Below are 18,294 nucleotides of genomic sequence, written 5' to 3' on the forward strand. Positions count from 1 at the left end.
CCTTTCAGAAACATCTACATACAGTATGTTTGGTACACAGTCTCCAAGAGGCATCCGTTAGACTTTTATGTTTGCTTTTTCCCGCTTATCTGTTGAAGGCAGCCGGTTTAGTAGGTGTCAGTTTTCTTCCAGTGTGACGGCTGTTTTTCGTGGAACTGTACTCCAGCTATCTGTTTCTGCAAGTAGCTGAACTCTTACTCTGCTCCTTTCGAGCCGTCTCACCCTTCCCCCTTTTTATCTCATTCAGGTCTTGGTCATGTCCTTCCCTCATGGATCGGCTCTGTTATGACATTGGAGAAGGAAAGATTATCAGCATGTAAACAAGGTTAATTTTAGCATGCACTCGGGGTGACTGGCTGCAGCCTCCATCACCGACGAACACTGTAAATGACCGTGAGCTGGAGACATCTGCGCCTGTGTGTGGGCGAAAACAAAATGTAGTAGGCCGTTTCCTGGCTGGTTAGGTAATGATTCTAAAATATTTGATTCAGGGTTTATCGGTCATCAGCTGACCTGGGAGCAGTTTGTTTTTCCCTTTGCAGTAGAGGAGGGAAACAGGAGATGGAGAAAAAGATGTTACATAAGCAGTGCAATAAAACAGCGGCCAACTGTCCAAACCAAATACCTCATAGGTCATCACTGAGAATATGTCCATGACTTAATGTGGTCGGAGAACAAAATAATGATACTTCATAATGATAATATACGTGGTGATTATGTTATTTGTCATAGAAAAGTTAGAATAACAATCTTTGACTTGTGATAGCGGGGAAACATCACTACTTTTTCCATTAAATCAAATGATATATTACATAATGCGATACTGAAAGATTATCATAACAACGCCGCCATCCTCTTTCCACAGTTTTTCCACGATACTAATGTTTTTCTCTGCTCCACAGATGCGGCCGTTCGGCTGTGTATCGCACCAGAGAAATGGCAGCTCGGGCTCTTGTCCCTTTTGTCCTGGTCACGCAAATCCCGTCTACCGTCCAGTCCTTGCTGCAGGAACTTCCTCTAGAACCAGGACCCAAACTCCAACAGAACCGCATCCACGGCACTCTGCTGCAGGTCTGCTCCCATGCACACGCCGGCATAAACCAGGACACACACACACTTTGTATAGATAACATCAAGTTGGGGAGGGGGTGTTGGTTTAATGATCGCAAAGATTCTTTTAGAGTTGGATTCAAAATCTCAGTATCTCCGGTGTGTTCATACGTCGTTGTTCTCTGTACAAATCAGCAAAGGAGCGCACAAGTCTAAGTTATGTGCAGCGTTTCTCAACAGTTTGGATTTTAATCCTGTGCCTGTGTGTGAAAAGAGGGTGCACAACAAGGTGCTCCGCTGCAAATATGAGTAGGCACACTTGTCACATACACAATCATACATAGTACGACATGCAATGAAATGCTTGTTGCTGTGCAATTAGAGCAATAAGCAGTTAGCAACAGTACTCCTTGTACTCTGAACTTGTAATCTGCCACATTGGTGAGATGCTGGAGTCGGAGTCTGACCACGGGATGAAGAAACTCACTGGAAAGGAAACTGAAAGATGCTTGAGGCGGCCACAATATGGACCCGCCTAGCAGCTAAACTTTCAAAATAAAAGTGAAAGAATCTCAGTCTTAGATGGTGTTGTTTCATGGATGATCAAAAGTTCTCAATCACAAGTTTTAAGCCATTGAGCGTATGTGGGAAAATCCTTTTTTGAAACCTCAAATGACCAAAATTTACCCCCCCAGTGCCTTATTCAGGAATAAGGCCCTGGCAACACTTTCAGACCCAGAAGTGACATCCATGTTTTGTCCTGTCTGTGTGTCTGTTGCTGCAGGGATGTAATAAACAGCCAAACACAAAGCTTAGATTACAGTCATAAGCATTTCTTTTGTTAATCTGACCTGTCACAGTACAAATATTACAACTAGTTGTATTCTATAGAGTCTATTCTGTACTAGCTGCGTGAAATTGTAGACCAAAGGCAGTGATGTAAAACAAAGGCGGTTGATTTTGCAGAGGTCTCTGTGAGTGCCTCCAGCTCTTATTGAGAGTCATGAATCAGTGCTGAAGTGTGCCAGAAAGCTTCATGTTCAGATGTTGCCCTGTGTGTTTAAAAAGCATGTTTAGCATGAAGAAGGCGCTATAAGGCTTCTGCTTGTCTGGCATTAGATTAGGGCTAAACGTGGGGTTTTATTTTTCACGTATTTGGGCTGTTTTGTGCATGCTTCAAAACTTGAAAAAAAAGCTTATTAGAGCTAAGGCACACACATTTGTACATGAGGCCAGCATGTTCACTTGTCAGGAAGATTAGATTGTATGTAGTTTTTACCCCTCAGCTATAAAAGGCAGATGGGGGGCTGTCATCAGGCGCGGTGGCGAGGATAAACGAGGCAACGGGAGCTTCAAATCTCAGTGAAGTCGCTAAAGATTTGATGTACTAATCAGTGTGATGTAGAATAGGAAAAAGAAACTAGACTCCAAGCACGTAAACACGGATGTCAACGCCGCCGGGATGACTTATTACACGAAAATGAGCTTCTCAGTTGTTTTATGAGGGAGGAAATGCATTCATCACAGTTGTTAGCCTTCAAGGACACACAGTGTATCTCCAAAACATAAACTTTATTCCAAATGAAAACATGACAATCATCACCACTTGGACCCGAGCTGCGATTTGCGTTTCCACCCAGCAAAGAGAAGAGGCAGAACGCAATTACCAAAGCAGTTATCACGACGGGGCGTATGCGGACGCCAGCGGAGAGGTTGGAGATACAATGCATCACACCTCAGCAAACACACACATTATCTGTCAGTCCCACACACTCAGTTACCGCACAGAGCCTGTCCAGACAAGGCGGTTATCGCAGAGTAAATACCAGTGTTTAGTTCTGTCATCACACTCTGCCAAACACAACCAAACAGTCTGCTGGTAATATCAACACATACGGGAGGGAGGAGTGGGGGAGTGGGAGTTTCCCCGGCCTTTTTATTGAACGCCACTGATGGGGTTGGCCAGGGAGCCGGTGGGCGTGGAGCGGTAGGAACCGGGGGTCAAGACAAAAGAATGAAAAAGTGCACTTTTTTTGGGAGAAGATGGAACACTTACGGGGGGACAGCGGTCTGGACTGCAGGGAGGTCCGCTGTGGGATGAAGGCATGGATGGAGGAGGGGAGGTGGGCCTCTTAAAAGCTTAGAGGAGATTTCAGGAGGAGAGCGGTTTACTCTGCTTTCCTGTCATGGGCGCCACGTGTGAAGCTTGCCCAGATGTCTCCTGATCTAGCTTCATCCATCTTCATCTATGTGCCCTCTGTTTCTGCTCCTCTTCTTTTTATTCTTTTGTTTTGTTGTTGTTCCCCATGATTCACCTCACCTCAGATCTTATTGAATCCAGACTTGTATCATTTAGAAGTCACCACCTTTACATATGTCGCCAGCAGTTTGTTTTCTTGTCACACTGTAACACATAAACACAGGTGAAGTCTTTGTACACAGCGTGCTTCATACAGGCGGCAGCTTCTGAGGCTGGAAATTAGAAACTGCAGTTCCACCAAAAGGCTCATTTCCCTCTTCCTGACAAATGTGGATGTATTTGCTCAGCCTTTCTGTTGAAGCTTGAAGTTGAAGTAAGTGGCGTAGCTGCTTTGACTGGCTGGTTGAGCCTAACGCAGGAGGCTGCAATCACTCGATTGCTAGTGCGATAGTCTCACTGTCATTTGAGGTGTTGGTGGCTTTTGGATCACTTGCAGTGCAATTACCTGAAGAAAACAAATCCTGTTACTTAACACTAACACAGGTAGTGTACCTGTACAGCTTTGCTAAAGCGGCTTGATATCATTGATTAGCAACTTGGACTAAACACGATTACCTCCATGTCCAAAATTAAGACTTCAGGACTGTAAGGTGCAGTTCAGGCCGCATTCAGTTCCCCTCTCGCCCCCCGTGGCGGTCTTTATCCTTCAAGCTTGGGTCCTCTACCAGAGGCCTTGGAGCTTAAGAGTCATGTGCAGTATCCTAGCTGTTCCTAGGACTGCGCTCCTCTGGACAGAGATCTCGGATGTTGTTCCTGGGATCTGCTGGAGCCACTCGCCTAGCTTAGGGGTCGCTGTTACCTTCACCCTTTGCAAGCTCTTCTCTGAGCCCTTGGTCAAAGTCCATATGCTCTCAAGACACAAATCCACTTCTCCATTCTGAGAAACTATGATCCTTGAATCTTAAATAGAGGTTTTACTTAAAAATGACTAAAACAATTTTCAGCTGAGCTCACTAGAACCTGTTTTAACTGAAATCGCTTCTTTCTGCAGTCAGTCTCTTTGAGCATTTGCTGCTGCATACTGGTTACTACAGATACCCCAAGAAATTACGAAATTGGTGTCCAACCACGGTGACTGATCCTCAGCTGTTGCTATGTGGATCTTTTTGAGGGCACAGGCTGAGAAGCAGGGGCTTGGGCCAGGCTCCGTTGGCTCCACTGGCCCCCTCTTTAATCACACCCCTGCATTAGAGTTTGGATTGGAAAAAGTTTATTCACACATCCGCTTATTTGGCTGTTTTAGTCCGTTTCAACCCCGTTTCTCTTCCTCCTCGTGCAGTCTTTTCATTTGAACTTTTTTTGTAGCCATCCTAAGACTGCTCACATGTAGCGTATGTCACATTCGCACAGGCACACAAATATCTGTACGGGATAGAGCAAAGCCGAAGCCTGCAGGCTTCCTTAGACATTTCATTTCCTTTTTCCTTCCACTGAAAGCACACCAGACCATTGTACCTCACACACTGTCTGCTCAGCCTTACTGCATCCACAGTGTGAATACATAATAACCCACTGCAGCACATATACATCACATTTCCTGTTTTTAACTTACAGTTGTGTTGAACATCAGTCCTTTTACTCTGAATTGTTACATATTTGGGTTTAATTCTCCATTTCTTCCTTATTAATAATGCTGCTGTTATTAGGCCTGCTACTTTTTGCTATACAGTTACCCCGCCAATGGTATTGTTTTGTAATCGTACTTATAATAACATTATATAATTGAGATAAAACTGCGAGGACGGAATCCTAATTAATGCTATGATGGTGTGTTTATAATGTAAGATCTCCCACTTGTAGCTCTGAATATCTCTGTTCATCTGTTTTGTGTTAATCAATAATTTCATTACTGCGTCAAAGCTTCAGGTGTCTCGTGTGTTTCAAGAGTTTAATAAAGTAACGATGAACTCGTTTGATCGGCGGGGATTGATTATCTGTAGGGACTATCTATACGAGGCTACAGATAGCAGGTGAGTAGGTGTATGCTAATGTGAGGGCACAATGAGGGCATTGTGGAGATGATGGAGGCAGATATGCAAAGAGCTGCAGAGTCCAATGCAGGTGAAGTGGTCTAAACTTAGTAAGACAGAGATAGAGGTCTGAGTGTACGTGTGGAAGGGAGCATCTCTCTCACACACACACACACACACACACACACACACACACACACACACACACACACACACACACACACGTCGCAGATAGAGACGGTAGCCTCCCTGCTCTGTGTGTGAGAAACAAGGACGATGTTTAGACTGGAGCTGCAGAGACTGGAGCGAGCGTGCGCGCTAGCAACATGCACGTACGTGTGCACGTTCATGTAAGCCACGCTCTGGCGCTGTGTTTACGCTGAGCTTACGAGGATGCTGGTTTTGGCCTAGGGACCTGTCTGATGCACGTTAATATGCGTCGCTGTGTGTGTTTGTGTATAACAGGTAGCAGATGTTTTTGCTCGAGGGAGAAATGACTTCCTCTGTTATTGTCAAAGAACAACTGTTAGTGGGCCGAGCGCAGAGCTGGGAACCATCACCGCTACCGAGGCCGGCTCTGCCACCCTGCTGACTTTCACACGCGCAGTAACAAGTCTGATACAAAGAAATGTTTCCATCTGACACTTTTTTTTTCTCGTTTTTTTGCACGATTATAAGAATTCTTTTGTACTGAACATTATAAATCAGAGAAAGTTCAACCGCTACTCTGACCTGAAAACATTTGTTAAAGAAAATGTGATTTATTGAAGAGTTTCTGATGCATAAACTACAAATAAACTGTGACTATCTCGCCCCAGATCCTCATCCAGTAGAGCTCTCTGCTATGAGGAGTGGCCTAAAGGTTGTATCAGTGTTTGTATATAGGTAACAACTGACTGTCAAATAAAACAAAGTATAATTCAACAGTATTTCAACAATGGTTATTATTCACTTCCACAGTGACCTAAAGGGTCCACTTTTGAAGAAGTTGTCTTCAAGTTGTTAATGTATAATAATGTAAGACTTTGAGTTTCCCTGTTGCTTCTTTTTCTTAAACTACATCTCACATGTACATCGTCTGAGCTGTAATATTGATTTACTGAAATCTTTCAGATTTTTGCATCTTGTCTCATGAAGTTTTCTGTTTTCACGCACGCTTTTGATTGGATGATTAGCGTCACATGGGATGAGTTACAACGCATGCGTTTGGTCTGCCGCACGTTTAAGCCGCATTCAGTGACCTCTGGTGTGGGTTGGTGTGTTCCAGTAGTAAAGTCAGGAAAGCATTAAATATCATAAAGACAAAGGCTGTGCAGATCAAATTAGGCCTACTGTAAATACAACAACGTTGCTCAGAATAAAATGCAAACAGTCTGTCAAAATCTAGTAGATCTGGGTCCTTAAAGAACGGCCTCTGGGTCCGGATCCAGACAGCAGTGTGCCTATCAGTGATATCACTGCTGGGATTTACAGAACTGACATTTCAAAATGGGAATCTGAGGGATTTGATTTTGAAGCCAGCCAGTGGCAACTCGAGAAATTGCAGTTTTAGGCACTTTGATTTCAGCTTAATGGATCAGCCTCGAAGCTCGTTCCTTCGCTGAGCCTGGTTCTGCTGAAGGTTTCTTTCTGTTAAAATAGAGTTTTTCCTTCCCACTGTCACCAAGTGCTTGCTCACAGAGGCATCTGAATAATGGGATCTTGTATATATTATTGTAGGCACTAGGGTTGGGCGATATGTAAAAATTTTCCAACCGACAATCGTCAGTCCAATAATCGACCATGGGCGATATATTCACGCAGGCGCAGACCTTTTGATGGCCGGCGCAATGTAATTATGCACGGACTGATTTGCTCATTTACAACACAGAAGTCCAAACATGGACGAACTAATTTCCAGAAAAAATTAGGGCTGTCAGCATTAATGCGGTTGTCACGATTAACGCGATTAAAATTTTTCACGCGCTCAACTCATCTGGAGCGCAGAATGAACAAACTTTGGATAAACTGCCCAAAATACGTTGACAGAGACATTTCAGGGATTTTGACTCAGTCTGTGCTCCAGATGGGTTAATTGTTAATCGCGTTAGTCGTCATGATGGCGCATTTAACGCTGACAGTCGCCAATTTGGGATGAAAGCGGTCTGCCGCTTGTGGAGACGTATAGCGCGAGCAAAGTACTCAATTACGACTAACTTGCACGAGCATGTACGTGTCCACCATCCGGCTGAGTATGCTAGGCTATCACCAGCTTCTGCAGCTCCATCAACAAGCATTTGGTCGCACTCTGAGGAGGGGGCATTTGCTCGCAGATGAAAAAGGCTGCTGTTAAAACAGCGCTACTTTCTTTTTTCTTCTGTTGACTGCTTCTATTAGCTCCATCGTTATTAGCAAACTTACTCATGGGCGAATAAATAAATAAATCGCCCTTGTAAAAACGATCGCCGATGGGCTCAGCCTATCGTCGATAGTCGATATATTCGTCCAATCGCCCAACCCTAGTAGGCACTTTACATCGCAACATAAAGAGCTTGAGGTGACTGTTGTTTTGATATGGCGCTATATAAATAAGATGAAATTGAATTGCCTTTGTCTTCATTTCCATGCTATACTTCTCAATTTACAACAATATTTTCACCTTTTACAAACTTTTAGTGGCACAGATTGGGCATAATAAGCAAATGCTTCAGCCAATACCCTTTGATTAGCCTTGTCTCATGATTTTTTTGCTTTTTGGTAATCTTTATTTTGTATTCTGTATGCTAATCAATAAAAATCAATCAATCAATCTGGGTTTTTGTTTAGTTTTTTCCCCTCGAGATGAAAAGCTTATTTGACTTTAAGATGTTCTGTGCAGAAAATATTGAAGTAGATTGATAAAAATAGGACATTTTCATGCATGCACTGCAGTTCTAGATATACACCGACACTGTACGCGGTGTTTTCAGAAGTCAGAACTCATCTGAGGCAGGCTTCAATGTCCTGGCCTGATTCTCTCTACGTCGTCCGGATTTGGTCAGCCTGATTAATTGGTTGAACTTAAGGCGGTGCTGTCTCCTGCGTGGCCTAGGTGAGATCCCTTCCCTGTGATCAAACATCTCTGAAAACCACTGGATTCACTTCAGTCACCCCGTCTTGCCCAAAACCTCTGTTGATACAATCTGAACCAAGCTTAACAAGCCCACCGGACAGACCGGCACTAACCCAACCCGACACTGGACTCCGCTCTCGACACGCGCCAGCAGCAGCCCTGGCCCACAGCGCCGGGTACAGGCCAGACATATAAAGCTGCGGCCTGTGGTGGTTTGAGAAGGGCCAACTCGACACATGTAATCCTTTGTGTATTTTCACAACAGAGGCTAAATGAGACTGAGGAGGCTCTTGAATTCGGAGTATCGTTGTAGCCTCGTCTCTGGCAGCAGTTGCGTTGGTGTAGCTTTGCTCAGTGCATTCTTCTCTGCTGTCTTCAAATAATTTTCTTTTGGCCTCCCGACTGCTGCCTTTAGCCAGCGATCTGCCTGGGCTTTCTGAGAAAAGCCTCTGGGCTGAACCAGAGAAAGAATGTGTGGGCCTGCACACCCAGTCAGCCTGCTTTTAAAATGCCATCAGATATATCCAGTCCAGTGGGAATCCCAGGTGTCTCGTATTGGTGTCAGACGTTTTGTGCTATTTTGTCAACATACAGGTGGCAGTTCCAACCGGGCAAAGTGGGCAACTGCCCAAATCATTTCTTACAGCGGTAGATTTAAACCACTGTTGGTTTAAGTCCTTGTTGGTTTATATTGAACCCATTTTATTGTATCTAATTTTTTCCCAGTGTGTCAACATACATCAGGGATTTATTCATTTGGCAACCCATATAGTCGCAAGTCGTCCCAATGGATGGCTCTGGTTTACTCAACTCATTCTTTTTGCTTCCTCCACTTCCGTACCATTGGTTCATCACTGTTGAATTCTTTCGCAGCTGCTCTATTCCCGTGTTGTTGCAGTATATTAATGACTAACCTCGTATTGTGGATGGATTATCTCAGTTGTTCTCCTGACTGAAGTTTGGTCCGTTTACAGCATCCTGCCATGTGAAAACCTTCTTATTTAGGAATATGTTTAGTCTTATGTCTTCACATCATGATTTATCGTAGTGTCCTGCCCTTAGTATTGTCTCCAACATCCGGAGACTACAATTTCCCTACCAGCATTGGATGCCTGTAAACTTAATATATTTACGTCCTGATTTTCTTCTGCAGAATTGATCTGTCTACCACTTATTTCCAATCCATATTGTCGGACAGTTTACTTTAAAAAATATATATATGTATATGTTCAGTCATTTTAAGGTTTTGCCCAATTACAAATGTAATGTCTCATGTTTATGGTCATTAATTGCTGTCCACTGATATCATTGATCTTTACTTCTGTTATGTACAAAGTAAATGAACCCCTGGCCTCTTGTTCAGGGAGCTCCCGTTTTACTGCTGCAGGATATTCGAGCAGGAGTGATGATAAAGGACAACTGAGTGTCAGTCCTACACATGCACACCCCCCATGCTGCTAGTACCAGTATGTACACCCGCCTCTGGACATAATAAAATAACAAACCGCTCCCTCGGGGCCAGCTGCGATGCTCTGTTATAACTGTTAACAGTGATGTAGTCATGCACATGGAGTGCACTTATAAGCTTTGTTTGTGCAAGAATACGGCCGTGCAGGGCAAGGGAAAGTTTCTGTGTTTCTTTTTTGTTTTTTTATATTTAGCTCGTCTTTATTGGATCTCTTTTTGTCTAATTGGGCGCGTCCACACTCTGCCTAACCTCTTTCTGCTTTTATGTGAACGCCGATTTATGCGTTTCTTTGTGAATGTGTTTTACTGGACGGAGCCCCGGATTGCTGTGCAATTATTTGCGCTTGCACTTGCTGTGTGCATGTGCGCGCGTACGTGCGTGTGCGCTTGCAACAACATGTGGTCAGTCTGTGGTTGCGGCAGTGGGAGGGACGGCAGGGCAGGCTGATAACAGAGTCTGAAGGGACCTCACATCCACCACCACTATTTTTAACGGACCCAAAAGCAGAATGAGGCTTGTTGCGACACACAAAAAGACACACACAAACAGTTAAATGTCTGCTTAGAGAACAAGGCATACAAGGAGGGTTTGATATTTTCATAATTTCAAGTTTTTATTGGATTTTTTTGTCTGAAGTTCCAATCCACAGCTATAGGGGGACGCTTGGTTGCACTATGAGGTTGTAAAGTATCTAAAACAGCTGCATTGATCAATATCTTTTTATATGATATAATAAATATGTCTGTTTTGAATAAACGTACTAAAGTCTCGATTATACTTTCTGCATCCGCGGCTTCACTGGGGTGTGAAGAGATGTGAATTTCACGATCATACGGTGAGCGTGAGAGTGTGTGCGGATGTTCACATTCCTGCATGGTTTTTGTGATCACGTGGACTCGTCTGCAGAGAATTTACATTACAATGCACGAACTATGAATGTGCCTCAAGGAGTGAACTAAAGAGACGTATAACAGGAATGACTTATTGACAGTTGGGTTTCCAGCTGTCCATGTCCGCAGTATAATCAGTATAATCAAGGCTCAACAAAGACAGACTCGCAACCCTTCACACTAACATTCACATCTACCGATCTTTTAGAATGGCCTCTAAACCTAACATGTGTGCCTTTGGACTGTGGGAGGAAGTTTAAGTACCCAGAGAGAACCCACACAGGCACATGCAAACCCAAAACCTCCTGGCTGTGAGGCGACCACTAGACCGCTGTGCCAATTATTTGCAATGTTTGCAAACATCCACATTTAAATAGAAGCACATACACTGGATACTTTTTTCATGTTTTAATGTATTTTGTTGCCAGCGATGTTACCAACTCTCACCATTTCCTCGAATAGTGTCTGGAGTGACTTCTGAAGGACTTACAACATGTCACATCTAATCTGAAGAATGTGAAGTATGTTTCTCTGAAAATCTGAAGGATGTGATGCGCATGCTTGAGAATAAATCCACTCTGGAGCTGCCTTTCTTCTGGATAATGTTAGCTAACTCTAGTGTGCCTGCTAACACAGAAGACTGTCCCATAGCAAAAGCCAGTTTTAAGTGGTTAAGATTTAGCTGCTAATTTATCCAGACTCCCAGAATTCATTTGGTATCCGGCCATTTTTTTATATGACTTTATCAGCTAATAATGTGAACCAAACATTGTCTGATCTATGCAGCCACAGCTAACTCGCTAACCATATCTGTTATTACTTGGAAAATCATGTCAAAGTGGAAATTGCTTCACCAGCTAAGGAGACCCATAAGTCTAACTTATATGTAATGAGCAAGCATAACTACAGTAGCATTTATTTTCTACATTAATAATAAACAGTGGGCGCTAAACCAGCTAGCTGTATCCATACAGTATAAAAGATGCACCTAGATATACGAAGATAAACATTTTCACCATCGCCTCATCTCCGTTTCAGAAAAAACTGATGTGGGGAGGAAGGATGGGTCTGACTGGGAAACTGGTTGCTCATGTGTCGTCAGTCACAACCTCAGCATAAATGTGTTTACAGGGGTCAAGACACAAAGCCATTATTCTGTAGATTTCTATAGGATCAATCACAGCACCTGCCATCTAGTGGTCTTCAGAGAGAATGCAGGTTATGACACGCCATGCTGTGTTTTATACAGTCTGTGTCTGCAACCTTCACCTCTTTTTATTGTTGCACCATTCAAAGAGCCGATACATACGTATACAGTACATACGCTTGTCTCCTAGTTGTTTTAAAGGATTCCTGGAAGCCAGTATATATAATAGTGCAAGCTCCTTTAAGCATCTTATACATTATAATCATACAATACACAGTACTGCTTTTGTTTTTCATGTCGGAACCAGTTTATTTGCACACAAGTCATATGATCATTTTCCTACAAGTGTGGAAGGAGTAGCAAGAAAGCAGGAAATCTACATTTAGGCAGTCAAGGGGGGAAAAAATCTGACATTTGATCAACAAAAATAAGCCTGCAGAAGGTCTCTGTGCTGCTGTCTTATCGTCTCCCATTCATTTACACTTGATCCTATCCCAGGATCTCCTCCCACAATGGGGTGTAGTTCTGCACTCTGTCTTTGGGAAGAGGAATTCTATAAATATTTCGGTTTTCTCCGTGCCGGGCTAGATTGAGCCGGTTGAGCCTCCCATGCAGGGACTTCCCAACCCGGTGGATGAGGTGTAACTGTGGAGTGCAGCAAGAGAGGGAGAAAACACAGAGCTCTCTGCTTTGGACACTGGAACCAGTGCTGGAACCGGTGATGCTGCTCAAGCAAACTTTTAATGAGCAGGCGTGTGCTTGTCTAAACTGGAAGTAACAGCACAGACCACAAAGCATATCGAAAACCTTCTGGAGTACTTTTTGATCTGCACTTTTTTTTCTTTTCCTTTTTTTTAGCAAAGTGATAAAATCTTAATAATATGGTTAAATGATTAACCGCTCTTATATCAGTAAACTAATCAAGGCCACATTTGAGTTAGAAGTTAGACCCACAAGCTTTCTTTAGAACTCAACTATTTTGTAATATCCTGTATGGCTGTGCACCAGCAAGTTTTAAAAGCCAGACACTTGATGAAGTTTCTAGATTTAAACCCCCACCAGAATAGATTCAACATTTCATCATCCACGCAGGTAAACAAGATTATTTTAGTCTGGCACCGTGGCTCTGAGCAAACAGGGTGATAGGTTACTTTTAGAATGACTTCCTTTACCGAGCTTGTTGGAACTGGCAGTGAAAATGAAGACATATTCTTATGTTTGAAATAATGGGAAGCGAAATCACTTGGAAATGTTCAATATTTGGTTTGGGAATCTGCTCCAGCTCTGGCTTCTCGTAGGTGGAAAAGCCCTGAGAGAGAGCTGACAGCGAGAGGAAGAAGGACCTGGAGGTGTGGAAGCTGTTTGTGTGAGCCAGTGGGTGTTGCCTGGGCGTGGAGACTGCAGGAGATGAGATGGGGCAGGCCAGAACTCAGCGGCCAGGCTTGGTGCTACGTGGTCGCCCTGGTTTTCCCCACGTTGCCTTCCCTGCATAGCGTAATGAATGGCTTCCTACTGGTCTGTGGCCATGGCCCCAGCTTAAAGAGTATACTTACCAAGGCCCAGAATACACACCCCAACCAGCCAGCCAGCCTGTGTCCTGGCCTCTGAATACTCCCAACCGCCAGTCCACCTGCTGCAGACTGGCTCAGTCTCTCATTGGCAAATCGGCCAAAGTGAAAAGAATGATTTAATCTTCATCGGGAAACTTCTTGCTTTCCTGTCCAGAGACCAGAGGTCACACGCCAGGATGGAAAGATGCTCCTTTGGAGCAAGCAGCGTGTTGACCTTCAAAGTGTGCTTTGAATATTTACTGGAGAAGAGGGAACATCAAAAGGGACGACTCTGACCGTCTTCTTGTCATTTAGGTTGAGCAACTAGTGGTTGGTGGAATTGCTGTGTAGGATTAACATGTTCACGTCCCGGGCTGTTTGGCTCAGTGTAATAAATAAAACAAGACAGAAAGCCCTTCTAACAATAATTTCCCATGTAAGATTTCTTTTTTTTTGATTGGTTTGTAAATGCACCATAAAAACCATTAGAAAAAGGAGTATTTGTGCTGTAGTCCAGTGGTCCCCGGGCCGCGAGAGTTAAGGCTCAGGTGTGAAATTTATGGTTTTCAGGGTTTTATCGGTTTTTAACGTTTTTATCATTAACTCTGTTTCCCTGGGTCTTTTCCCGTGTGTTATGAATAAATCTTTTTTTTTTGGTACCAGTACTTGTTTTACTTGTTTTCCACAGACACCGTAAAAGGTCTGTCTGTGAAAATATTGTCGGACATAAACTGGTCTGTGGCGCAAAAAAGGTTGGAGACTGCTGCTATAGTCCAGACGTGGTTGGTGTCCAAGTATATTTTCCTCCAGGGAATTTGTATTTATTGTCTTGTAATCACTGATGATTCGAAACCCTATAGCTAAAAAAAATGATCTACATAAATGATATAAATCATTCATCCTATAAATGATTTATATCATTTATAAAGGAGTCAAAGGCCGTCCTGGTTTTGAATCAGCACACAGTGTTTTCTCACCCTTTAGTCCAACATTTAGGAGCTCACCATATTTCCAAATGCAGTCATACAGCCAACAGTATAAAATCCCCATCAGTAGTGGTTTGATGCTTCATTTCATAATGAACCCATTAAGACCGAGTGCAAACCCAAACATGTTACACTATTCCTTTGAGGTGTGATTTCATTGCGTGGGTTACCCTTAGAGCCTAAGGCAAGCCACAATTCATTTCACTGATAACACGTCCTACAAGTGTCCATCTTTTATCTACACTTACACACTGTAGCTTGTGATTCAGTAGTTACAGTCTACATGCATCAGACTCTCCTTTATAAGATATCTGCCACAAAATGTGGTTGAAAAAGAGGGAAAAACGGGGAACAACAGAGTATCAGTAACATGTATGTGTAAGTATCACTCTGCCAAGATGTAAAGATGAGTCTGTTTCTGTAGGGCTTGTAGATAATTCTCTGTGACTCTGACTCATGTATAATAAATATCCATCCTGTCTTTTTCAATTTGTGTTTGTGTGCACGTGTCGGTCTGCAGGTGCTGTTTCTCTTGCGCTCCTACCAGACTGACTCACACAGACCCCTGCCAGCAGGAAGCGGCATCGGTGAAGCTCTCTGTCAGCGCATGTGGCTCGCTTCTCGGTAATCCTAAGCACGCCCACACACAAACACACAGATAAGCATCCATCCCTCTCTTGCAGCTCCCTCACCAGAAGAATAGCTCCTTGTCTCACCGTACATCCCCTCCCCAGCCCTGTCCGCTTCATGTCCTGCCCCGGCTTCCATTTCAAAGAGACCTCCTGCTGACCCATCTGCATGCAGCTTCTCCCCCCTACTTTCCCTCTACCTCTTGCCCTTCTGCTAAAAGTCCAGGCCTCAAGTTGGGGCACAGTTACCTGGCCCCCCCTCCCCCCACCAACTCCTCCTCTTCTGTCTGAGGTCAGGTTTAGGTCTCCTGTGCTCAGGCCCTACAGCAGATAACACAGCGCCACTGGGTTAGCAACACTAGCCCTACTAGCTCTGCTTGGTTACACTGATGAGCTTTTATTAAGATGACGAGGTGAATTCTTGCTCACCAGAGCGTACCCAGAGTCTGCTCGTTTGATCGCCCGGCGCCGGGAGCCCGGCGCCCAGATCTAAGGACATCGCAGGTCAGAGTATCTTTGTTTTTGGGGAAAGAAAACCTCCCAAACTCGTCCAGATCACCACTAATTTGAGGCAGCCGCCTTCCAAAAAGGACGGAATGCATTGTTCGTCTGGTCTGAGTCAGTGTTGGGTTTTGGCCTCACACCGATCCTTGTGTTGTGTCATTTTGGACTTTTTCTGGCTCCGCGAGGGTGTCCGCGCTGCAGCGATGACGCTGGCGTCGTGAAGGGCCGGCGTCAGCCTGTTAGGACCTTCTCCAGTGTATAGTTTGGATCGCGATCTAACGATTCGACTTCTTACAGCGTGTTTGATGATATTAGCTCACATTCACAGGACTCATCGCTGCCAGAATCTGTCATTAGTTAACCAACAGTCGCTCCTCTCTCTCATACACACACTCTAACGTGCTCCATCTCGAGTATCGTGCATGTGTGCGTGTATTAAGTGTGCATGCTGATGTGGGGGCATGTGCGCGTTATTAATATCCGAGTGATGAAAACATGACGTCAAGCTCGCACACTGTCTCTGTTGTTTTCTCTCTCACACACTCACACACACACTTGTGGTCTCTCGCAGTGCTGTGGTCACAATCTTGATAGAACGCACACACTTTGCCGCGGCCACACAGGGCGATACAGAATTATGTCGACGTTTACAAATAATATGACAGCAGTGAGAGCTTTACTTCACTAATGTGCAGGGCAGGAATAAAAAGGAAATGACACCAAGTCGTTCGTGTTTTGAAGCCTTTGCGTGAAAACTCCAGTGACATTCAGTAAATAAGTCCCGTCTAGGATGACAGAGCTGGGGGCTACTCATATGATTCTGGCCTATTCTCAGCCATCAGGATTCATCAAAAATGAAAACACAAATCACTGTGCCATTCAGCGTCTGATCCCGTGAGCTACTGACCCACTAATAACAGTAACTTTTTGTCTGTGTCAGTACAATTAAGTGGTTTATGTATCGTTCTGTGGAAAGATGAAATGTTTTGCTAATTAGCTGATGCACAGCTTTGGGGTTTTTTTGTTTTCCTTCTTGTGTTGACCTGCACTGACACTCAGGACTTGTAGGAAAACAAACACCATCCATGCCTCCATCTGTTATTGCCATCCTTGGGCAGCAGTACGAGCATAGAAACCCGGGCTTCACTCTCCCCGGCCACCTCCGCACTCCAAAGCCAGCTCCAGGGGCTCATCTCAGGCTTACAGGTCTGAAACGCCTCACCCAGGAGGCGTTCAGGACTTGTTACCGATCAACAAGTAAGCGAGCAGTCTGAAAGTGAAGTGCTGTGTTGGGGCATATGGTACTATAAGGTCTATCAGATAAAACGGATCCCGATTATTAAGGCCTTGCATGTGACCAATGTGACAAAGCTGCCACTGGTTTCTGATGTTTACAATGTATGAAGTTCCCAGTTTATTAGGAACACCTAACTCACACTGTTGCAGTGCAGCACAAAAATCATGCAGGGCTGTTTCTAATGTTCACTTTTTGAAGCCTCTCTCAGAGAAGTGTTTACTCAACCGTGTGGTCATTTTAGCTGATTGTTTCCTTTGGTCTGATTTATTTTATCTGGTGAATTTTTAGATGTTTCGCTTGTTTGACTGTTGAACTGTAGGTCCACGGTGTGTTTTGTGACTTTATATGTTATATTTATGTTGGCAGGTTTGTTAATTTGCTATAAATTGAAAGCTTAAAGCTTGACACCCTACTGAGTGAATGTAAACACTTTGTGCTGCATACATTTGTGTGGGGAGCAGACTGCATATGGCTGGGAAAAAGGTATTTAAATTGATTTTATCTGCTTCCTGGTTAGAAGGTCGTACAGTGCTGTGCAAAGGCAGCATGAGCCACAGAGCCCACACTCAGTCACAGCAGAGATCAGGAACGTTCTCACAAGCAATAAATGCACCGAGTTGGCCATGCCCATTGCCCTAATTCAACAGTTTGTGGTGAGACATCAGCCGGTTCGTGAAGAAAATCTTCGTCTGTGATCTTAATGGGAAACAGATGATCAGTGACTGGAGGCTGCAGTGTTATCTCTTTAAATCGATAAGCGGTTTAGGAACATTTAAGCAGCCTACTTAATAAAAGAGATCCTTCATTATTAACAGCTCTTAAACACAAACTCTGTTTTTCCCCCAACGTGTCCAAATGTTTCTACGGCTTTTGAGGTTCAACCGATTTAAGTCAATTTTCTGTGCTGGATCAAAGACGGTCTCGTGTTTCTCTCTTTTCAGACAGAACAGCTGTGTGGTGACCAGAGGAGCCTTTGTGGATGTGTTGGTGTGCCTGTGTGGGCCTGAGATCAGCATTCTGGAAGGTGAGTAGTAATTGTGGGATCACTACTTTTCCACCGGAGTTTTAATGAAGACCTGCAGAAATATGCAGAGCGTGACACAAACGCAAGTCCTGCACACTACCCACAACCATGTGGTGACACACATACAGTGACATGAAAAGGTTTTGGTCCTTGAGTCTGTTTGTCCACGACCTCACACCTGGTGTCCTGGGTGTGTGCAGTGCTGTACAGGTCCTTCAGGCAGGGAAGAGGATGTCCAGTGATTTTTTTTTTTTGCGCCATATTAATGACCCTCTGAAGTGCCTTTTTGTGTGCAGCTGGAGAACCATACACAGATGCAGTATATCAGCAACCAAAGTATCCAGAAGAATGACTCTGAGTGCAAAACTGCCTTGAAGCATGAGTTCACCAAACATGAGAAGATTTGAAAAACCTGGTCCGAGATCATT

The 18,294-nt window shown here is 44.0% G+C and overlaps 1 protein-coding gene across 6 annotated transcripts in view; it reads left to right on the plus strand.

The window, feature by feature from the left end:
- The window catches only part of thada (THADA armadillo repeat containing), a 109,592-nt gene that overhangs the window by 50,994 nt on the left and 40,304 nt on the right, over nucleotides 1-18,294 (plus strand). For all 6 annotated transcript variants that reach the window (XR_003213513.1, XM_019366921.2, XM_025897591.1 and 3 more), the window contains exons 29-31: nucleotides 903-1,071; nucleotides 14,933-15,036; nucleotides 17,784-17,866. Coding sequence is in view for 5 of the 6 variants with exons in the window: in XM_019366921.2 (XP_019222466.2) it covers nucleotides 903-1,071; nucleotides 14,933-15,036; nucleotides 17,784-17,866 (356 nt within the window). In the remaining variant the exon portion in view is untranslated. The remainder of the gene's footprint in view (nucleotides 1-902; nucleotides 1,072-14,932; nucleotides 15,037-17,783; nucleotides 17,867-18,294) is intronic.

Source organism: Oreochromis niloticus, linkage group LG13 (assembly GCF_001858045.2).
Source record: "Oreochromis niloticus isolate F11D_XX linkage group LG13, O_niloticus_UMD_NMBU, whole genome shotgun sequence".
Lineage (NCBI taxonomy): Eukaryota > Metazoa > Chordata > Actinopteri > Cichliformes > Cichlidae > Oreochromis > Oreochromis niloticus.